We start from the raw sequence: 23,544 nt of genomic DNA, 5'->3' as shown, positions 1-23,544 counted from the left end.
CACACGCCGCCAGGAAGACGGGGACTGGACCTCGCACGAGTCACGCTGGTCTGATACGCCCGAGCGGTTTGCGTGTCATGTGACTCGTGCCGTTAATTCTTATTGAACCCGATTGAGCGGTTTTATTCGTGCAGTGTGAAGCCAATGGTGGGAAATGACGTGAACGGCCAAATGGATACAAAAGAACACAGGTTTATTATACAATTTATACAAATGATCAGGGCAAAGAGACACAGGGCAGAAACTTATCGTCCTTGACTTATCCCCGGACAAGGGCCCTTTCACTCACGCGGGGAAAGGAAGAGAAGACAACGCGCTCCAAATGCGGCCTTGGTGCCGTTAGCTCCGGTCAGCTCGCCAGGCGTGTCCCTCGAGGTGTTTGCGGCACGTGTGCAGGGAGCTCAGGCAAGGAGATCGTTGGTGCCTGTGGCCCCGGGAGGGATCGTCCTCGTAAGCGCTATTATCAGGCAGCAGGGCACAGGGAGAGTTCGTGCTTTCTCGACTCGACTCTCGACTCAACCACACCTCGACTCCTCGTTGACAGAGAGCTCTAGCAATATCAACACAACTCTCGGCTCTCTCACAGACCGACTTAGTGGGGCAACTTAGCATAACAATTGTGCATTTTGTGAGGAAAGCACCAAATTTGGCACACTAGTAGACTATCATAGTATGAAAAGATCTGGATATTGGGCCATCTCAGATTCAGAGATTTGATTTTTGCAAGATTTCGATTCGATTGGGATCGAAGAGAACACCTTCTTTGTCTTATGTACAGTGAAGTTGCCAGCCCTGAATTCTCTGGCTACATCTGGGTGCTTCATTGGGAGTGCAACCATGTCCCTCAGGTGAACAGGGACCCACCTGGCATAGTGTCTGTGGTCTAAGGCATGGGACCAGTTCCGTCAGGGCATCAAGGTACATCGTGAATGAAGCCTGCCGCAGAGAACGCACGTATACCAGTACCAACATCTCTAGTTCCAGCACAGTTGCCCAGTACTGAAAGTTGGGAATGTCTTCTCCTCTCTGGTGACACCAGTCTTCAAACTCAGGTAGGTCTTCTGCATCATCAGCATATGTCATACAGTGGCGTTCATACGCACGGTGTTGCAGGATGTGCAGTGCCGCTGCAGTGATTTGATGAGCTCTTCTTGTGCGGGTGATGTGGGCAGCTCGCAGGAAGGAGTCGGCCGTCCCTGGCGTTGCAATCTCAGCTTGGAAATCTGCAAAATCTGCAAATCTTGCAAAAATCAAATCTCTGAATCTGAGATGGTGCAATAATATGATAGTCTACTAGTGTGCCAAATTTGGTGCTTTCCTCACAAAATGCACAATTGTTATGCTATATTTAGCTTAGCTGCCGGACTAACTTGCCTCTCCTACAGACAGAGCTCTGTTCGGGGGCCCGGGGCAGGGTTTTATAGCCCCGCCCAGAGTCCCATTAGAATGTTCCAAGTCCCTACCCTGGCTGCCATTGTTAGCCAGTCCCCTTGAGCGTTCATTGGCTGCCTGCCGCTTATCGGCCACTCCCCTGCAGCTCCTCCCTCGGGCATCCTAGACTTGTTCTAGGCCCTAGCACATGGTATTCCAGCCCAAAGAGCACATGGCCTACACTTACTGGCCTGCTCCAATGCATACTAACACAGGAAAGGAGACTATGCTTAACATTTAATAAGACATAACTGAACTAAGCGAGGCTACATGTTGTGGTGCAACTAACTAAGAGGGGGAGGGGGTTACCCTTTATTCTCAAAACTGCAACAATATAATTAGCTAGTGGTGGCTGTGGTTTTAACACACAACTGTATGCTTTTCTTTTCACCAATAGATGCAAAAATCGAGTACAATTTATTTTGTGGCCCAGACCCAAGCAACAAAACATGTATTTATAACAGCACTCACACCCCACACAACTCCCACTCCCTTCGCTTCCCAAACATGATTAATATCAAATATTATTCAAACTTACTGGGCTGGCAGGATGCCCTAGAGGTACACACACTCACCTCTAAGCTGTCTAGCCTGGGTTTGAATCCAGACCCAGCTATAAACTGTCAGTTTGGTGTTTCTAGGCAGGGTGATTGATCAATGTGTGTTCCTCGGATGGATGTTCAACTGGGAGTCACATCTGCCAGCATAGGTTGTTGGACGTTAAAGATCCCATGGTATCCTTCGTAAAGAGATGGTGACTATCGCCGGCACCATGGTCAAATTCCAAATTCCTGCCCTAACTAGGTGAATGTCAGGCAAGGCCGGTTCGTGAATGGCTTGGGCCAAGCTTCCCCCGGCCGACCCCACAAGGTGGGATAATAGTGGCCATTAAAAGCAACATCAAATCATTTAAATTTACCCTGTGCATCGAAAAGCCGCAAATATGACCTTCTCGGTGTTAAGAAGCACGAAGGTTTTGGTAGAACATACCCATCTACGAACCTTCAGCCTTTTGCAGGCCTATATCATCGAGTGTTTTTTGCAATATGGACTGCAAGATGTCAACATTTTGGACATGTTAATCAGAAGGTTCTCCAACTGTCGTTGAGCAGAGGCACACCCATTTGTCACGGGTAAGTTTACAAGTGCTTTCTGCTTCTTAAAAAGTTTTTTAGTAGTTTAATTCTACAATCCTTATCTGGCAGGCATGAAATATGTCCAGGCCGCCTCGATCGACTTCATTCTCCACGTTTGTGCATGTGCGCTGAGTAATAAGAGGTGGAGTATGTCTTTTCGATGGTGCCCTGTTACCCATCACCCCATCCCTTAGCTGGCACCATCTGAAGGTTAGGAAACAGCTTTATCATATCAGCTTGAACAATATTAGAATTATACAGTACTCCCACTCTCCAGAGTCCAGAGGCTTAAAGTCCCATGCACTGTCCATAACTGAGCAGCAGATTCAATGTTCGCATTAAACTATCAACGTTAACTTAGTTCCGCTCAACTGTACCAGACTATCAAATACGTATCAGCTAAATTATGGAGCTAATCGGAGGGGTAAAACTTCGCGGGTAACTCGTCTTACACACTTAATCGAGCCAGTCGGAAAATAAATGAAACTGGCATGTTGAAACGGGCTGTTTACCAAATAATGCAATTATATACAGCCAATAATCAAAGGAACACATTTACAAAAGCAATCCTCAATAAAAGAAAAGGCACAATGATGAATTTACAATGAACAAAGAAACAACACAGTCAAAAAGTCTTATCTTTAATGCTTATCCCTTTCTACAGACTTACTTAGCACTAACATATATGACATGGGCCCAGCAGAAGCATTCTGAGGAAGGTAGAGAGGAAGACAAGAAGAGGGTAGATTGAAGATCAGGGCTTGGTGACCTCTGACTTACTGGGGGCACCATCGACGGACAGCTACCGGTCCTGATACAGGCACGAACAAGGGGGAGAGTTTCAGCTTGATGGTGCAGGTGTGTGAGGAGACGAAAGGTGTGAGGTACGAATCAGCATACCTGCCCTAAACAGGGACCAGGCTGATCGTCGATAGCTCTTTCTATGCGTCAAGGGAGACGAGGTAGAATAATGCGGAGACAGCAAAAGATAGGCGTGCGCATAAGTCAGTCTGGAGCTCTTTCCTTGCCAGGGATCTCCTGTCTGCTCTTCTGAAGACCTTCTGCACAGCACTCTTCGCTCAGCGCCAATTTCGCCTTCAGCACAGTGTATTGTATTGCGCTCCGGTCCTGGCAGGCAAGTTTTATCTTCTTCAGCTCAGCAGATCCCTGGTTCGGTAAAAAGCGCCGAAATGCACTGGCGTTACATATTGTCGTGTGGTTCTCCTTGGTTAATACCGGGGGAATCATGGATAGACAATAGTGAGCTTTTAACTCCGAAGGCGATGCCCAAATGCGGATTTCACTATATCTATACGCGGGGGGAGAAAGGGGAGGAAGCTGAAGCGCTTACCTGAGTGATCCCTTTGGGCAGTCTTCAACCTGCAGAAAATAACACGAAAACGGATTTAAAATGTACAAAAATAAACAGCTTTATTAAAACGGAATTCCGGTAACAAGAAATGCGACGGTAAATCAAATTTCTAATTGGGACGTCCCCACACCAGACTTATAACACAGACGAAGGGAAAGGATAAACTGGATAAAATTGATGATGTGTGTTTTATCGTGGCACTTAGCTCAACTCGCTGCCTCGTCAGCAATCGTCCAGGCCCCAGCGCGCAGTCTTGACGCGGCTCCGGTGTTGGCGGGAAACCGCTCGTCGTTTGGCGCGCGTGCACAAAGCCAGGCCTCCGTTCTCCTCGCATGCCAAAGAATCGTTTCAGTCAGAGTGTCGAAGGCCAGGGGTGAGCGCGAGGCAGGAACGTCGAGGGACAAAGGAAGATGTGAGAGGCCAGCAAGGGCAAAATGCAGGTGTGAAGAGAAAAAAGCAAGAGTCCAGGGTCAGCGAGCAAGGGCGGAGGGCAAGAAGAAGAGAGAAAATGTCCGTCCTCGAGTTCTTTTAATGTCGGGTCGTGACGTCATCAGCGCTTCTCCATCAACCAGCGCGGCACTTCTTGCTCGCCTCTGACGTCATCGGTGGTCTTTGCCAATCGGCGCTTGGCTTCCTCCACGGCCTGCCTTCCACCAATCAGCGGGTAGCTTCTTCCTCTGCCCCGGCCAATCACTAGTCCCTCCTTAACCTGGCCTTCCAGTTGGTCAACTCCCTCCCAATAGTGTCGCTTCTTGCTCTGCCCCGGCCAATCACGAGTCCCCGGGGCGTGTCTTCGGCTTGCTTGTCTTCCGTGGCGATGTAGCTGGTGCATCCAAATGGCAGTGATCAGAACTAGTTTCCGGTTGGTTTTATGGTTATTATTTAGTGCAATTAATGGGCCTTTCTCCTCGTGTTTACGGTGCAGTGCCAAAAGAGCCAAAGGATAAATCACTGAGGTTTCCTGAACAGGGAAATTAACATAATCCCTATACTAGTTAACATGCCCCATTCCTCGTAATGGAGACAAAGATACAAGCTTAATCCGAACACACGGTCTAAACAAGTACTTATTACATCTACACGACATTCGGAGCACCTACCTATACGAATCTACCTGACTCTACATATCACTACCCCCACAAACATAACAATATTTTAAGCAGCCTCGGCAGGGTGTAACCTTGTGGGGCTCCCGAATCCGGAAGTGAACATTTGATGATGGTTCGCTGGTTTGATATCTCAGTACAATCGTGATTTAACATTATATGTTGATATATTAACACCATAGTATTAATTTGTGATTGAAATGATGAATGATGCTGTTTGGAATGAAAATATAGATATATTGAGTTTAAAACGGAATGAGGAAATGATATAAGGGTTTCCATCCCTGAACATTCGCGGATTCCCCATTTGCAGTTTCGCTATTGACTGGATACAGCAACATTCAGACTGGATACGTTTTTTGTGCAAGTCCTTCACGAACCTGCTGTCAATGCCTGATGTTCGACTGAAGGTGGCACAGGAATGCAGAATTTATTGGTTCTGCGATTGCCATTCACCATTTTTTTTTTGTTTTGTTACCGAAGTCATCCACGAATCGGCTGTCTATGCCTCAAGTCAAAAAATGTAATACTTGCATTATTTGCTAACTGGTATCCCCACCAGGTCATACTGTAGCGGTTACTGGTAGCATGACACAATTACCCTGCACCGGCTGATGACGCAACCGGCGAGCGGTCACGTGTCCGGACTTGCCCGGGCGTGTTGAGACTTGCCTTTACCGGGCGAAAGCTTGCCTTGCATACCACGCCCCGTTGAGAGGCGTGGCTTATCTATTTGCATACCACGCCCCGCCTGAGAGGCGTGGCTTTTGTGTGTTGAGTTTCTGATATATATTGCCGCCCGTTCGATGGGCTGATTCATTGCTTTGGAGTTCGTTTGAGTGAGCTGGGAATAAATAGCTCAGAGAAACTTAATTCCTGGCATCGTCCATTTTGTCCGATTTTATCGTGCGAGCACAGCTCCCACAATTGGTGACCCCTTTCTACGAACACGGCGATGGAGTCAGCTGTAGCTTTGAAGCTCCCGGGCTTTTGGGAATCTCACGCGGCCGTTTGGTTTGCTCAAGCGGATTCTCAATTCGCCCTGCGGAACATTACGGAGGACACGATGCGCTACCACCATGTGGTCTCCGCACTCAACGCCTCCGCCGCGGCCCGGGTCCTGAGCTTCCTACAGCACCCGCCGGATGCCGACAAATACGGCGCGCTCAAAGGCCTACTCCTCGGTGCGTTTGGACTCACGAGACCGAACGCGCACGACAACTACTACACCTCCCGGAGCTGGGCGAGGCCCGTCCGTCCGAAAGCATGGACCACATGCTTGCTCTTCTCGGTGACCACAGCCTGGACTTCCTCTTCCGCGAGCTGTTTCTCCAGCGGCTACCTGGGCAGGTACGGTTAGCTTTGGCTAATTCGCCCATCACGGACCCTCGCGCCCTGGCCAAGGAGGCCGATTAAATTTTTCTCGGCCAGGCGACACGTCGGAGCGGCCGCCTGGGACCCTGGGCCGACCGAGGCAACGCCCGCGCCACGACCAGCGCCTCCACCGGCCGAGTCCGCGCCGCTGACGGCTGCGGCCGCCGCGACGCCCCGTCGACCGAACCCGACGCGACCGCCGGAGCCTCCAACAGAGCAGACCATGTGCTATTACCACACCAGGTTCGGGCAGAAGGCCAGAACGTGCCGCCCACCGTGCACTTTCGGCGGGTCGGGAAACGACCAGGCCGGCGCTCGCTGCCTGCAATGAGCGTCGGCCATTCAGGCAGCCTTCTGTTTATCACGGACACGGAGTCCGGGCGGCGTTTTTTGTGTGACACCGGCGCTCAGCTGAGTGTGATACCCGCCTCGGTGGAGGACAAACAGGTCGCGCTTTGCGGCCCCACCTTGGTCGCGCTTTGCGGCCCCACCTTGGTCGCCGCAAACGGTTCCTCCATCCGCACCTTCGGTTCGCGCAGCGTCGCATTCTGCTTTGGGGGCCAGCGCTTCAGGTGGGACTTCATCACGGCGAACGTGCCCATGGCCTTGCTGGGTGCAGATTTTCTTTGCATGCATGGGCTTTTGGTCGACGTCAAACGGCGTCGGCTCATCAACGCGGAGACCTTCAGCTCGCTCGCTTGCTTATTGAGCGGCTCCGCTCCGACCAAGCTAGCCTGCGCGCTCCCGGCCATGGACGATTTCACCCGCCTACTCGCCAAGTTTCCCGCCCTCACGCAGCCGACGTTTTCGGCCGTCGCCGTCAAGCACGGCGTTGAACACCACATCCCGACCACAGGTCCACCGGTCTACGCCAGGGCTCGCCGCCTCGACCCGGCCAAACTTGCCGTAGCGAAGGCGGAATTCGATGCGCTGGAGCGATTGGGAATTGTGCCGCGCTCGAATAGCGCGTGAGCCTCGCCCCTGCACATCGTGCCCAAACAGGGTGGCGGATGGCGACCATGCGGTGATTACCGCCGCCTCAACGATGCCACCACCCCCGACCGGTACCCGATACCACACATACAGGACTTTTACGCCCGTTTGGCGGGGCGGGTGATCTTCTCCAAGGTCGACCTCATTTGGGGCTACCACCAGGTACCTGTCCGGCCGGCCGACGTTCCGAAGATGGCTGTAATTACACCTTTTGGCCTCTTCGAGTTCCTGCGAATGCCGTTCGGCCTTAAGAATGTGGCCCAGGCCTTCCAGCGGCTGATGGACAGTGTGCTGCGCGATCTCACCTTTCTGTTTGTCTACCTGGATGACATTCTCATCGCCAGCACTTCCCGGGCGGAGCACCTCGCCCACCTGCGCACGCTTTTTGAGCGCCTGGGCCAGCACGGCCTCATCATCAACCTGGCGAAATGCCAGTTTGGCGTAACGGCCGTCGACTTCCTGGGGCACCGCATCACGAAGCGCGGGGCCGTCCCGCTGCCTACCAAGGTGGAGGCAGTCAAGTTTCCCGCGCCCTCGCTCCATCAAGGCCCTACAGGAATTTTTGGGGATGGTAAATTTCTACCACCGGTTCGTGCCTCGCGCCGCCCAACTCATGCGCCCCCTGTACGAAGCCCTCCGGGGCAAGCCGGCCAAGCACGACGTCGCCTGGACCACAGAGATGGACGCGGCGTTCACGGGCGCTAAGCTGGCCCTCGCCAACGCGACCATGCTGGTGCACCCGGCGCTCGACACACCCATCGCCCTCACCACGGACGCTTCCGACTACGCGGTGGGCGCCGTGCATAAACAGTGGGTGAACGGAGCTTGGCAACCGCTGGCCTTCTTCAGCCGGCAGCTTCGCCCTAACGAGAGCAAGTATAGCGCTTTTGACCGCGAGCTCCTCGGCCTTTACCTGGCTGTTCGCCACTTCCGCCATCTTTTGGAGGGCCGCCCGTTCACGGCGTTTGTGGACCACAAACCCCTGGTCTTCGCCATGGCCAAGGTTACGGAGCCGTGGTCGGCCCGCCAGCAGCGCCACCTCTCCGCCGTGTCCGAATTTACGACGGACATCCGGCACATCGCGGGCAAGGACAACGCTGTGTCCAATTGCCTCTCCTGGTCCGGCGCGAACGCCGTCCACCTGGGTGTGGACTTCGCCCGCATGGCGGCCGACCAGACCGCCAACCCCAAGCCCCTGCAAGCCCTCCGGACAGCGGACACAGGCCTGCGGTTGGCCGACGTCCCCTTCGAGGACACAGGCACAGTTCTCCTGTGCGACGTCTACCTGGGCCAACCTCGCCCCATCATGCCCACCGGATGGCAGCGGCACATTTTTGACGCCCTCCACGGCCTTTCCCACCCGGGCCGGAAAGCATCACAGAAGCTCGTGGCAGCGAAATTCGTCTGGCACGGGCTCCGTAAAGACGTCCGCGACTGGGCCAATGCCTGTGTCGCCTGCCAGCGTGCGAACGTCCACCGGCACACCCAGGCCCCGTTGGCACCATTCGACGTGCCCGCGCGGCGCTTCGACCACGTCAATGTGGACCTGGTGGGACCCCTTCCCTCCTCGCGGGGCTTCACCCACCTCCTCACAATGGTGGACAGGACCACCAGGTGGCCGGAGGCCGTCCCGCTGGCATCAACAACATCCGCCGACGTGGCGCAGGCCTTCATTGGCACCAGGATTGCCCGTTTCGGCGCCCCCTCGGACATCTCCTCCGATAGAGGCCCACAATTCACCTCCGAGCATTGGGGCGCGGTCGCCCAGGCCTTGGGGGTCAAGCTTCACCGCACCACGGCCTACCACCCCCAAGCCAACGGCTTGTGCGAGCGGTTCCACCACTCGATGAAGGCCGTTCTCAGGGCCAGCCTCCAGGACGACGGTTGGGCCGACAGGCTCCCGTGGGTCCTATTGAGCCTCCGAACGGCCCCTAAAGAGGACCTCCAGGCTTCCACCGCCGAGCTGGTCTACGGCCAGCCACTGCGCGTGCCGGGCGAATTCATCCCTGACGCCACCGGCCCCTGGTCCGCGGCTCGCCACCGCTCGGTCCTCCAGGAGGCCGCCAGGAGATTTGCCCCCGTGCCCACGTCCCACCACGGCTGCCCCCAACCCCACGTCCCCCCAGCACTTCGCACTGCGGAGTACGTTTTTATCCGGCATGACGCACACCGGGGACCGCTCCGGCCGCCGTACGATGGACCTTTCCGGGTCCTGAAGAGGGACGACAAGTGGTTCACCATCGACATCGGCGGCAAGGCAGACCGCATCTCCGTGGACCGCCTCAAGCCGGCCCATTTGGACCTCGACCAACCTCCACGGTTGGCCCTTCCTCCACGACGGGGCAGTCCCCCGTCAACCAGGCCCCCCGCCCGACCATCCACCGCCCCGCCACCTACCACCCCCACACGAATCATCAGGGGTCGTTTCGGCCGGGTCATCAAGACCCCCCTCACACTGACTCTCCCGGTGCATGTTAATTCTGGGGGGGTGCGTGTAGCGGTTACTGGTAGCATGACACAATTACCCTGCACCGGCCGATGACGCAACCGGCGAGCGGTCACGTGTCCGGACTCGCCCGGGCGTGTTGAGACTTGCCTTTACCGGGCGAGCGCTTGCCTTGCATACCACGCCCCGTTGAGAGGCGTGGCTTATCTATTTGCATACCACGCCCCGCCTGAGAGGCGTGGCTCTTGTGTGTTGAGTTTCTGATATATATTGCCGCCCGTTTGATGGGCTGATTCAGTGCTTTGGAGTTCGTTTGAGTGAGCTGGGAATAAATAGCTCAGAGAAACTTAATTCCTGGCGTCGTCCATTTTGTCCGATTTTATCGTGCGAGCACAGCTCCCACAATACTATCCTCTTCAACTAAAGTATCAAACAAGCCAAGCTACGCCGTTGTTAGACTCTCGGTATTGTTATAGGTACTCACGCCTGTAACTCCACCCATTTCTGTCTCTCCGATCCATTTGATTCAGCCCTGATTGGTTGGTTATTTCAGGGTGTGAACACTTCCTAACTGGTGGCATTATCAAGGGGGCGGGGTCCTATTTGGCATGTTTATGCTCGCCACCCGGTTGCTTCTAGCTGTGGTGGGCGTGTATCTTTTTCAACCGGGTTTGGGCCAGAAAAGACCCCAAATAATTACGGTTGATTCCCATGGGGGTTGTAGACCCTCCCAAACCACACGTATCAAATTAGTGGGTAAATAAATAATGTTTACAAATTTTAGGTTAAAAATGAATATTTGACTTGCATATGGGTCTTTTTTAGTTGCTGTTGCAGAGGTAAGCTCCGCCTCAGATGGATCGAGGTGTTAGAGCGGCGCTCCTGTGTGCTCTGGCAGCACTACACCCCAGGGGCCAGGGCAGGGTCTTTTAGTGTGACTGGCTGGGAGAGTGCTTAATGCATGCAATAGTCTCCCCAGAAAGGATAGCCCAATGGAGGGGTTGTGGATAGATTTATTAGATGGGTTCATTGATGCATTAAAGTTGGAGGGGTATGGGGATAATGACTGTGTGGATGACTGGTACTAAATATAGTCAATATATGGGTTTCAGTCCCAATGATGCAGTGCACGAGCGCCATATTGGTTGGCAAGTGAGAAAAGGTGAACCAGGCCAAATAATTAGCGTAACCTCCCATTGCAGTAAGTTATAATAACAAGATACAACAACAACAGGCATTTTAAGGCCATTTTTCCCTGCAAGAGCGGGGGTTAGCCTTGCGGTCCCCATGACAATCTTCTCCATTTTTCCCTATTTTCTGCATCTCTCCTTGCCTGCATTTCTTCTTCGACCATCTTTAGCCAAGTCTTTCTCGGTCTTCCCCGTCCTCGACTTCCTTCTACATTCATTTCCATCACTCTTCTCAACCAGTCACTTTCATCCTTCCTCGACACATGACCAAACCATTGCAACCTGTTTCTCTTCACAGCATCAATCACAGGCTCTATTCCCATCATCTATCGCAATTCATCATTTGTCTTCCTCTCTCTCAACGATACTCCACACATCCACCGAACCATTCGTATTTCCACCCTTTCCAGCCTTCGTTGCTGCTCTACGTTCATTACCCATGTCTCGCTCCCATAAATCATGACACTTCTCACACATGCAGCATACACCTTTCCCTTAAGCTTCAACGACACCCCTCATCATCAGCACGCCACTCAGTTCCCCAAACTTCTTCCATGCACATCTCACTCTGGCAACCGTTGCCGAGTCTGATTCACCTTCTACATTCAGCATGTCTCCTAGATAGCAAAATGTATAATATGGTAAACGTGCTATATTGTAGAGCTACTGATGCTACTGACTACCGTTGCCAAGTAAGTGATTGCAACCAACATGGCGGGGCGCACGGCATTATGGGATATCTCTGAAAATCCTCTATAGGTGCCCGCGGAACTACCTAACTTCCGGTTAGTGCACCCTTCGCGACAACAGTCACGTGATTGGATACGTTGAAAACAAACCACAAAAGGGCACGTGTTACAGCTTACTTCCCGTAGTCGCCCTCACCTATAGATTGTGTGTGGATGGGTGATAGATACTGGGGTTGATGCAGCGCAGGCATGAATGACTGAATGAACTTCTCCTGTGCCAATGTCCCTTGTGTATCCTATCGAACCCAAAGATGTTAGAGCAGAGCAAGATGAACCACTCGGCCGTAAATGGCAAGTATCCAATGGGCGTGCTCGGCCGTCATTTTAGTAAGCAACTGCGCAAGCAACGCTAGCTTCGAGCAGGGCATGACCTCCCTCTATAGTCTATAGGGTCTGATGTTGTGTCATGACACAACATTCGACCCTATAGACCTACCTACAATCATGGACGTCCAAAGGGGAGTTTGCGGGAGGGGAGGGTCTGCCCCCTCCCGGACCTCTTCCCAATTTCCCTTACGGTGAAGCACGTAAAATAAAGATAGCAGGTCCTTTGGACCGACTTTTATGTGTTGCACACTCCACCTTTCAAACGCGATTTTAATGTAAAATCTCACAAAAACAATGTGCAAATTCCTTCTTATACACTTTAGTAAGCTCCAATTTACCGAGTTCGGTATGTTTCAGCGAAAAGTTGTGGTTAATTATCGTTTTTGTGAACTTAATGTCTGGGAGCTTCAACAGGACAAGTCACACCAATTTTTCCCCCCGTTGAATATTTTTGCCCCCCTTTCCCCCCCCCCCCCCCCTCTGAAATTTATCTGGCGAATGCCCATGCCTACAATGTAAGTTCGAATCCCAATCTCTATAACCATGCCATCCCCAAAAAATTAAAAACCTGCCATATCTTGTTGTGGGAGCAGTTGTGGGAGCAGTTTAAATCAGATTTTGACATAAAATATTTATCCACTTCTCGTCTAAACCAGGACGTCGTAGAGAACCTCTTTTCAACCATGAAGGAGGAAAGGTGGGTGCAGAGACTCCATCTGCAAAGGAATTCAGGTGTGCGTTGAGGATGGTGACGGTCTCTGAATTAATCAAACCGGCTGCTGGAGTAAATCGCTCACCAGACTCGGACAAATTCATTCTGACGCTGCAGAGTCACAAACAAGAAAAGAACGAGCCGATCAGTGCAGTTTGTCCCAACTGTTCAGCACAGATAGAATAAATGTTGCAATTGCTAATGTTCAACTCAGGCCTCCTCAGCAGAACACACCAGCATACATCTCTGGTTATCTGTGTCGCAGAATCCTCAGTGCACATGAATTGCTGTCATCGTGTCTGGTTTGCAGAAAGGATCTAAGAAGTGGTGCTGAATTGGATGATCCCGCCCTGCCCTTCATTCACAACAGGGCATGCGGCATCCAAGTCCATATTGGAAGTCCTTCTGATAATCCCATCAGATGAGTTCCTCACTTTTTGCTCACACTGTGAGGAAGCGTTTCACATTGAATTCAGTGAATCTAAGATGACGAGAAACAATATCTGTCTCCTGCTCAATGAAGCCATGCATCGGCTGGATCTCTACAAGTACTCTAGGGGCTGGGCCTGAGTTGTATGCATTTATATGTATAGGGGAAACCCCATTTTTATATGGTAGTATAGGTCCTAGGCTTTAAAAAAAAATTGGGTTCTCGCTCGAAATCCCTATAGATTTTGCCCAGCTTGCCCCAAAAGTTGCCCGTCGGGCGAGAAACCATACCGGTCATATCTCGGCCATTTCTTGAGCGATTTTGACCAAAAAAATTTTAAATAGAGGTTTTTTGGCTGTTGAACACGCTAAAAGCAATATTTAGTCGATTTGAGAACTGGTTTACATGATAGCGGCTCTGAAGCTCTTCCGGAGAAACCAAATCAGGTCCGAAATTTTTAATCCTCAATATCTCTTAGGTCATTTTATTATTTTAGATGATACGTTTTTGCTAAAAAAGGAATACAGGTTTTACTGTTAGACAACTGCCATATCACACAAATTTATTAAGATTAACACCCACATCACAATGAATTTGTGTAAACTTCCACCATATCAGATCTAATTATATGGATTGGTGCAGGCATCATCTTGCAACTTCATGCACTTGCAGAAAGGGGTGCAGCCCACCTCCATGCGGCATGGACATGTGGCTCGAGCACACTTGCCACAGTTACAGGTCACTGTCCGCCGCTTATTCAGAGTCTTGCACCCTGTGACTGGAACAAGGCAGTCGTTCTCTAGCTGATACCCAAAATGTAGTGGATCTATGATGCTGGGTTGGAAGAGGTGGATAATCGAGTATGTACCGAACAAGGCTCGCATTATGTGTGGAAGCAAACCCTCTGACGTTGGAGGCAAATTTTGATGTGACGAGCCCTTGGTCTGATGATATATTTGGGCACGAAGCTGTGTGAAGGACGAAAATTGGTTAGTCTCTCTTAACACCAGCACGAGGAATTTTTCAGCATCAGCCTTGGTCTCGGGTGTAATTGTCATTTCTCTACCGAAATTTCTAAGCAATTGGGTGGGCTGGGCTTTGAGGGCAGCTTTCTTGGTGCCTACTTTGCTCGTTGCATCATATCCAGTCAAGCAGTGCAAGGCAGGAAGGACATTGCAAACGTCTTGACCTTGACGTTCGTGCAGAATGTGCAGTGGGATATATCGCACAGTTTTGCCGCGTCCACCTCGCATTGTCATCCGTCCAAACCGCATTGCTTGCGCTCCACGATCGCATAATTTCAGTTGTCAGATATACCAAGTCCGCCATGTGGCTATCACTGACTTCCAAGTTAAGTCTGCCTATGGCCCAAGCCATATCGGATAGTCGCTTGTCCCGCCTAGTGTCATCGTAGACTGCTGGTTGATCGTGGCCTCTGTAGGATGTGGGTAGGTCATACTTTTTCAGATTTTCTCCAAATTCGTGTAGCTGCTGACATGGCAATACTTCCTTTAGGGCTTTCGGACCATGAACTACAGATGTGTCAGAGCGCTTGGGTTTGGATAAGACAGCCTAAGGCTTATGCTGGTAGAGGACACACACCGTATCATGTTCAGATGAATTTGCACCTTCGTGGTCCCAGTTGTCCATTGCTGCTGATGTGAAGTTCCCTGGGTCAAAATGGGCTGGCAACTTCATGTCCGCTTCATTTTGGTTGACAGTGAACGTGGCCATGTCATGCTGGTACCGGCGAAGTTCAGTGTAGCTCATGGCCAGCGCCTGTCGATTCAGAGAGGTGACAAAGATTTTGCCACCACGTCCTAGACTGTGGGCAAACTCGGCATTCAATACAGACATTGGTGTTCTTTTTCTGCCAGAATGGTGAATGTAGAACATGTGCTGGAACATGGTCTGTATTTTCCGACATCGCTGGACTGAAAGAGAACCATCTTTGCGTGGCACCTGTTCCTCCTCCTGGTCTACATCATCGACATCTTCCTGCATGTCACTTGTTATTACCTGGTCAGCTGCGGCCCTGTATGTGGCTGGATTGAATTTAAACAAATGGCCATAAAACTGCAGGATGGGCTCTGGGATATTCATCTTTGACCAGGCTTGCTTTAAATCTTGGGCATCACAGAAGCGATCATCTAAGTCGAAGTCGTAGTCATGCAAGCATGCTCTGAATTGAGCTGCTACTAATTGCATGGGACTCACTGTCACTGATCGGATACGCTCAGCAAGTACATTTGCCTCATTACCCAGCACATAGAATACCATGAGGCATTTTCTTGCAGAATCTGAGTAAGCAAAGTCTATCAGGTCATTGAACTTCTTGAAGAGGAGGTCCTTCACATCCCTATTCTGGACATTACCTTTACCTCCTAGGTGGCTGTTCATCTGGTCTCGAATAGTAGAAAGTTCATAACCCTTGCCAGCACTCAGACCCATCTCAATCTCGTCAACGATCTCATTCCACACCCGCTGCTTGGCATTGAGTTGTACATGGGCACTAAAAGTTCTGGAGCGTTCATACTGCTGAATATATTTGCACATGCACTGGTTGTGATAATAAATATCAGACCCATACACAGCATGTTCGTCTTGAAGGTCACAAGTTCGACGGAAAACATCATCCTGGAAGTAGGCGGTCGCATCTAGGAATATGTTTGCTCGGTTGCTCTCGCAGATTCTATATTTGGTGAGGTCACGGTTGACTGACTTGTTGCCACATATGACGCATGTATACTGATAGTACACAGTGGCACGACCAGGTGCCACACAAGCCGGTGTTCGCATGCTGTTTGACTGTGAACGAGTTGTAGTAGGTGTTGGTGACTGGGTTGATGTATCATCACCAGAGGGCACAGATTGCTTCAATGCTTCTTTCTGCTTCTCCTTAAGCTTGGCAATGTTGGTGCTATTTGTGTAGCCCTTGTAGCACGCATTTGTGACATGATAATTGAATAGAGCACCAGGCGTCAACTTCTTCAACCTTGCGAGCACCGCATCTTGTCGTGTCTCACTTGCGGATATAATCTGATCGCACCCACGTTGTGTACACACCAGCTTGTCTTGGGTGTACTCTTGGCAAATAATACAAAGCTCCTCATCAAACTCAACCGCAGCATCAGTCGCAGCGCTAAGATTGACCGCTTCCATCATGATGTTAGTCGGTTCCAATCTGAAATGGAAAGAGATAAAAAAAAAAGGGTTAAAAAATATCTTAAAACACATTGACAAATGACAATCATGAATATATCAAAGCTAGTGATGGTAGTAGGTACCTATAGTCCTATAAACATGGTTCGATTCCTTCGATTGACATTGGAATCACTTGATAGAGACTCCATATCGAATTTTTATTGTTTTAAACGTGTTCCCCACCCCCAAAAAACCTCTATTTTAAAAAAAAGTTTGTCAAAATCGCTCAAGAAATGGCCGAGATATGACCGGTATGGTTTCTCGCCCGACGGGCAACTTTTGGGGCAAGCTGGGCAAAATCTATAGGGATTTCGAGTGAGAACCCAATTTTGTTTTAAAGCCTAGGACCTATACTACCATATAAAAATGGGGTTTCCCCTATACATATAAATGCATACAACTCAGGCCCAGCCCCAGGAGCAAAGGGTTTGTACGGTTGCAGTGAGCAAAGGAAATCCAGAATAGTTGCAACATTTGTACGTGTCCATCATGCCCCTGTCAAGAGGAAGTGTAGAAAAGTTCAAAAGGTGTCGCACAAATAAGAACCAACATATGGACAGTTGGAAGTGGTTGGACAACGTGCACATGTACGGATTCATGTAGGGGCACATGTAGGGGCACAGATAGGGGCACATGTAGGGGTTCATGTAGGGGCACATGTAGGGGTTCATGTAGGGGCACAGATAGGGGCACATGTAGGGGTTCATGTAGGGGTTCATGTAGGGGCACATGTAGGGGCACAGATAGGGGCACATGTAGGGGTTCATGTAGGGGCACATGTAGGGGTTCATGTAGGGGCACATGTAGGGGTTCATGTAGGGGCACAGATAGGGGCACATGTAGGGGTTCATGTAGGGGTTCATGTAGGGGCACAGATAGGGGTTCATGTAGGGGTTCATGTAGGGGCACAGATAGGGGTTCATGTAGGGGCACAAATAGGGGCACAGGCAGGGGTTCATGGAGGGGTTCAGGTAGGGGCACATGTAGGGGTTCAGGCAGGGGCACATGTAGGGGTTCATGTAGGGGCACATGTAGGGGCACATGTAGGGCAGTGTGGTAATCTTCATCATGATGAAGCAGAACTTATATGGGAGAAAGAAAGTAAGGTACATTTACATACACTTGACTGAAAATGTTGGTTGATCATTTTGTTTGTATCAATAGAAACTGTAAGTTGATGCTTGAAATTGAAGGATGTACATTGTGGAAATTTTGGAAGTTCTTTTGTTCTTAGTACGTCTTTGATGGATGGTTTAAAGAAGATAGTTGGTGGTCTATGCACTCTGAAAAAGTTGTCAGGATAGTAAATAAAATGATACACAATTAAAGTGAATGGTTGTGATGTGCATAGTGGTATTTTGGAAATGTAAGAATGAAGAGAGAAAATCCTCCAAGATTGGGTGATTGCAGAATGAGAGAAGATTGATGTGGATGTAAATCTCGATTATGTGAATGAACTGTAGAGACTGAAAGTTTTGCTGGTATTGTGCACATTTCTTGGCATTATAATGTGTGTGTGCTTGGGGGGAGGGGAGAACTATGGACACCACAAGTCTGAATATGAATACAAACAAAAGGGGAATATACACTGATTTCATATATTTTAACTTCCTACCCATCCCTCACCCTCAAAACAAATTATTAGAAAAAAAAAATATCAAATTAAACAAAAAAGCAAATAGACAGTACCAAGGAGACGTCAACACTGTTCCAGAAATTTGCATGTTGCAGTTTGATCCCAATTTTTTTTTTTTTTGTTCTTTTTAATTCCTCTCTTGTTACAAGACCGAAAGTCCAACAGCGGCATAGCCGGGTTTGTAAAATGTTATAAACCACAAACACACATGATTAGCTTTTTAAACAGTCGCTAATGCTGTTTATAACATTAAACAAAGCAATATGGAGGAATCTCGACATCCATGATATGAGGTAAGTTTTACTTACTGAACTGAGGGAAGATCTACTGTAATCTAGATCATACCCCACAAGGTTTGGATACGTGCCGTTTTGTTGGAAGAGATGAAACGCCGATGCTTTCGATATTTGATGGTCATTTTAACAATCGGTTTGTTTGTGTTTAACACTGAATGAAAAACGTTTCGGTAGAGCATGGCGATTGTGATATATGACAGGTTCAACGATATGTTCGGCATAATGGCATATAAATCAAAATGGCGGTGTGTGGAGAGCCAGCCGCCGTACGCCGTAATGACGTCAGACGTATTCTCATCACCCTGTCATGTGACTAGATTCTCAGCTCTGATTGGTATACGTTTGAGGGGACATACATACATACATACATACATACAGAATACAGATCGACAAACATTGTTCTAGACGGCTTTGCCCTGTGGGCTACACTGTAAAAAAACGTCAGTGATTCTCCCATCATGTCGCCAAAATAAAACATTTCACTCATAATGCATGCAATTAATCCCACGCGTTTACACACGAAAACTCGCTTTGCCCGAGTACGTACTTCACCCTTTTATATGGGAGTGGTGTATCTTGCTCTGCGCTCGTATCTTTGGTTTGACCGAGCCAATACATTGATGACGTCATTAACATTACGTCACGGATCGTGGATTAGGGAAGCGGCGAAACACAACAAGCGGAGAGATGAGAGTCTTGATTTGCCCTCACCGTATAATTTTCTTCGTTTAAATGTGTCAAAGCCTTTTGTTTATTATAGGCTCGTTTGCGAACGCTAGTATATAAATATTGTGGATTATTGCGAAACGACCCGGAACTCTCGATCCGCGCATTGCATTGTGGGGCTGGGTCCGTTTGCGGGAAAAGCGGCTGCTCGTGCGGCCTTTAAGCTCTTTCCGCTTTCCGTATTGTAAAAGGAAGAAGGTACTTCATGACCATGCTTGTCTTGTCTCCATCGACTTAGCTTATGCAGGCTTGATTGTTATGGGTGACGTAACTTCCTCCAGTAGGGAAGAGCAGTAATTTGCTAAGGGTGCCGGAGATAGCTCACCTACTCTTATCGAACGGCACCGTGGGGTCTTTCAGTTTCACGGCCACCAAGTAATACCTGCAAGCTGCAGACGGGACACCCTCGCAGTTTAACGTCCATCCGAGGGACGGCGCACACCTTGAAGTTGATGCCTTGTCCTGCCTGCGGACACCAGCATGCGAGTTTATAACTATTAGCTGGGTCGGGATTCGTACCGGGTTGTACCGGGTCGGGTCGGGTTGTACCAGCCCACACAAGACGGGGTCAAATCCTCCCCATTCTGCGCGGCTGCCCGGATTTGTCAGAGCAGCGCGGTCACGGTCACAGTGCCGATTGGTCCCCATGAACCGGCCCTTTCCCTCTTGTCTCTGTCTGTGTCTCTGACGCTGTCTGTGTCTCTGTCTGTCTCTTTGTCCATCTCTCTGTCTGTGTCCGTCTGTCTCTTGCCTCCTGTCTTGTGTCTGTCTCGTGTCTGTCTTTGTCTGTCAGTCAATCTGTCTGTCAGTCAATCTGTCTGTCAGTCCATCTGTCTGTCTGTCCATCTCTCTGTCTGTCTGTCCATCTCTCTGTCTGTCTGTCCATCTCTCTGTCTGTCTGTCCATCTCTCTGTCTGTCTGTCCATCTCTCTGTCTGTCTGTCCATCTCTCTGTCTGTCTGTCCATCTCTGTCTGTCCATCTCTGTCTGTCCATCTCTCTGTCTGTCCATCTCTCTGTCTGTCCATCTCTCTGTCCATCTCTCTCTGTCTGTCCATCTCTGTCTGTCTGTCCATCTCTGTCTGTCCATCTCTGTCTGTCCATCTCTCTGTCTGTCCATCTCTCTGTCTGTCTGTCCATCTCTCTGTCTGTCTGTCCATCTCTCTGTCTGTCTGTCCATCTCTCTGTCTGTCTGTCCATCTCTCTGTCTGTCTGTCCATCTCTCTATCTGTCTGTCCATCTCTGTCTGTCTGTCCATCTCTGTCTGTCCATCTCTGTCTGTCCATCTCTCTGTCTGTCTGTCCATCTCTCTGTCTGTCTGTCCATCTCTCTGTCTGTCTGTCCATCTCTGTCTGTCTGTCCATCTCTGTCTGTCTGTCCATCTCTCTGTCTGTCTGTCCATCTCTCTGTCTGTCTGTCCATCTCTATCTGTCTGTCCATCTCTATCTGTCTGTCCATCTCTGTCTGTCCATCTCTCTGTCTGTCCATCTCTCTGTCTGTCTGTCCATCTCTCTGTCTGTCTGTCCATCTCTCTGTCTGTCTGTCCATCTCTCTGTCTGTCTGTCCATCTCTCTGTCTGTCTGTCCATCTCTCTGTCTGTCTGTCCATCTCTCTGTCTGTCTGTCCATCTCTCTGTCTGTCTGTCCATCTCTCTGTCTGTCTGTCCATCTCTCTGTCTGTCTGTCCATCTCTGTCTGTCTGTCCATCTCTCTGTCTGTCTGTCCATCTCTCTGTCTGTCTGTCCATCTCTCTGTCTGTCTGTCCATCTCTCTGTCTGTCTGTCCATCTCTCTGTCTGTCTGTCCATCTCTCTGTCTGTTTGTCCATCTCTCTCTCTGTCTGTCCGTCCATCTCTCTGTCTGTCTGTCCATCTCTCTGTCTGTCCATCTCTCTGTCTGTCTGTCCATCTCTCTGTCTGTCTGTCCATCTCTCTGTCTGTCTGTCCATCTCTCTGTCTGTCTGTCCATCTCTCTGTCTGTCTGTCCATCTCTCTGTCTGTCTGTCCATCTCTCTGTCTGTCTGTCCATCTCTCTGTCTGTCTGTCCATCTCTCTGTCTGTCTGTCCATCTCTCTGTCTGTCTGTCCATCTCTCTGTCTGTCTGTCCATCTCTCTGTCTGTCTGTCCATCTCTCTGTCTGTCTGTCCATCTCTCTGTCTGTCTGTCCATCTCTGTCTGTCTGTCCATCTCTGTCTGTCCATCTCTGTCTGTCTGTCCATCTCTGTCTGTCTGTCCATCTCTATCTGTCTGTCCATCTCTATCTGTCTGTCCATCTCTGTCTGTCCATCTCTGTCTGTCCATCTCTCTGTCTGTCTGTCCATCTCTCTGTCTGTCTGTCCATCTCTCTGTCTGTCTGTCCATCTCTCTGTCTGTCTGTCCATCTCTCTGTCTGTCTGTCCATCTCTCTGTCTGTCTGTCCATCTCTCTGTCTGTCTGTCCATCTCTCTGTCTGTCTGTCCATCTCTCTGTCTGTCTGTCTCCCTCCCTCTAACGCTGTCATGGCGCTGACTTCGTGAAGACGGGGGTACACGGCTAGTGCCGTAGTTAGGGTTTGTGGCACCTGGGGCCAAAGGTCAATACTAGCGCCCAACAGGTACTGACATAGTCAGGAATTTATATGGGCGGGGGGGGGGGGCAAGGGGGAAGTGGTTCCGTGTCCGTGTCATGCTTTATTCTTAAGGGTTGGTGCTGTTGCAGGATAATGAAATTGTTACCATCATTGGAACCGCCACATTAAGCTCCAAATCTCCCTCCTTGGTCTTCCCTCCAGGAAAGACAGGCCTGTGGTGCTGTGCATACACGACTCGATTGCCAGAGAGGTAGGCCACAACGCGTGGATACAAACAAGAGTCTTTATTACAAGCTCGCATATCAGCACTGGGCGGGCTCGAGCTTAGAGCCCGCGTATATGTCCCGAGGCCACGCCTTGCACCCGGGCATGGTCGGTCGGCCGAAGGGCGGGGCATGTTTTCCAGTTCCACGCCTGGCCGCTCGCGCCACCCACTGGTGCGCGGGATTATTGATAGTTGTGCCCGCCACACGCGCCCCCCCCCAGAATTCCCGCGCACCTGAAGGGTGAGCTTGTGGGGAAGCCGGATGACCTGGCTGAAACGCCCTCTGGCGATGCGTGCAGGGCTGGGGGCTGGGGGGTGCTGGGGGTCTGACCCCGGGGGCGGCCTCGGCACGGAGGCAGAGCTGCTTGTGGGGGGTGGTCCAGATCGAGGTGGGCCGGCTTGAGGCGGTCCACGGAGATACACTCCAGAGCACCGCCGATGTCCACAGTGAAATGTTTGTCCCCGGTCTCCAGCACGCGGAAAGGCCCGTCGTACGGGGGCCGCAGCGGTGCCCGGTGGGCGTCGTGTCGAATGAAAACGTACTCCGCCGTGCGAAGCTCCGGGGCGACGTTGGAGGGCGGGCAACCGTGGTGTGCTGTGGGCACCGGGGCGAACCTCCTGGCGGCTTCCTGCAGGGTGGAACGTTGTTGCGCCGTGGACCAAGGAGCCGTGGAGTCGGGGATAAACTCGCCTGGCACCCGCAGCGGCTGTCCGAAGACCAGCTCCGCCGAGGACGCGCGCAGTTCGTCCTTGGGCGCCGTCCTGAGGCCCAGCAGGACCCAGGGGAGCCTGTCGGCCCAGCTGCCGTCGTGGAGGCTGGCCCGGAGTGCGGCCTTCATGGAGCGATGAAAGCGCTCGCACAGGCCATTGGCCTGGGGGTGGTAAGCCGTGGTGCGGTGCAGTTTGACGCCGAGCCCTTGTGCCACCGCGCCCCAGAGCTCCGAGGTGAACTGGGGGCCTTGATCGGACGAGATGTCCGAGGGGGCACCAAACCGGGCAACCCACGTGGCGATGAAAGCGTGTGCGATGCAGCTGCAGTCGTCGCCGCCAAGGGCACGGCCTCCGGCCACTGGGTGGTGCGGTACACCATGGTGAGGAGGTGGGTGAACCCCCGCGAGGGGGGCAGAGGTCCCACCAAGTCGACGTGGACGTGGTTGAACCGACGCTCGGGCACCGTAAACGGGGCCAACGGGGCCCGGGTGTGGCGGTGGACCCTTGCGCGCTGGCACGCGAGGCACGTCCTGGCCCAGTTGCGGACGTCCTTCCTGAGGCCATGCCAGACGAACTTCGCCGCGACGAGCTTCTGGGAGGCCTTCGTGCCCGGGTGGGACAGGCCGTGGATGGCGTCGAAAACCGGGCGCTGACAGCTAGTGGGCACGATGGGGCGAGGCCGGCCGAGGGAGACGTCGCACAGGAGGGCCGCGCCTGCGACGTCGAACGGCTCCTCGGTGACACGGAGGCCGGTGGCGGCGGTCCGCAAGGCCTGGACGCCGGGGTCGGCGGTCTGGTCCTCCGCCATCCGGGCATAGTCGATCCCGAGGTGGACCACGTGCGCGACGGACCGGGAAAGGCAATCCGCCACCGGGT

At 51.3% G+C, this 23,544-nt stretch overlaps 2 protein-coding genes across 3 annotated transcripts in view; one reads left to right on the top strand and one right to left on the bottom strand.

The window, feature by feature from the left end:
* Nucleotides 1-13,735: 13,735 nt before the first annotated feature.
* On the bottom strand, nt 13,736-19,047 carry LOC144891148 (uncharacterized). Its single transcript, XM_078773518.1, has 2 exons — nt 18,950-19,047; nt 13,736-16,450 (listed from the first exon to the last, which is right to left on the bottom strand). Exons 1-2 carry the CDS (start codon nt 19,036-19,038, stop codon nt 14,839-14,841), a joined length of 1,701 nt encoding a protein of 566 aa, XP_078629644.1. The 5' UTR covers nt 19,039-19,047; the 3' UTR covers nt 13,736-14,838.
* Nucleotides 19,048-19,233: 186 nt separating this feature from the next.
* BRF2 (BRF2 general transcription factor IIIB subunit) overlaps nt 19,234-23,544 on the top strand; it is a 50,788-nt gene continuing 46,477 nt past the window's right edge. Inside the window, exon 1 of one of the 2 annotated variants that reach the window (XM_068110340.2) lies at nt 19,234-19,326. The gene's annotated coding sequence lies outside the window, so the exon portion shown is untranslated. Of the gene's footprint in view, nt 19,327-21,607; nt 21,717-23,544 lie in introns of those variants that run through there. The other variant, XM_078774333.1, reaches the window with a different exon arrangement.

Source organism: Myxine glutinosa, chromosome 3 (genome assembly GCF_964187855.1).
Source record: "Myxine glutinosa chromosome 3, kmMyxGlut1.1, whole genome shotgun sequence".
NCBI lineage: Eukaryota > Metazoa > Chordata > Myxini > Myxiniformes > Myxinidae > Myxine > Myxine glutinosa.
The sequence above is the reverse complement of the archived record's forward strand: the minus strand, read 5'-3'. Positions and strand labels throughout refer to the sequence as shown.

What these genes read in the sequence shown, in the direction of transcription:
- LOC144891148 (XM_078773518.1), bottom strand. Translation starts at nt 19,038, where the DNA reads ATGTTAATGACGTCATCAATGTATTGGCTCGGTCAAACCAAAGATACG. An exon ending in CTCCCATATAAAAGGGTGAA is followed by an intron (nt 16,451 to 18,949) that starts GTACGTACTCGG and finishes TTTCCATTTCAG; the next exon opens with ATTGGAACCGACTAACATCA.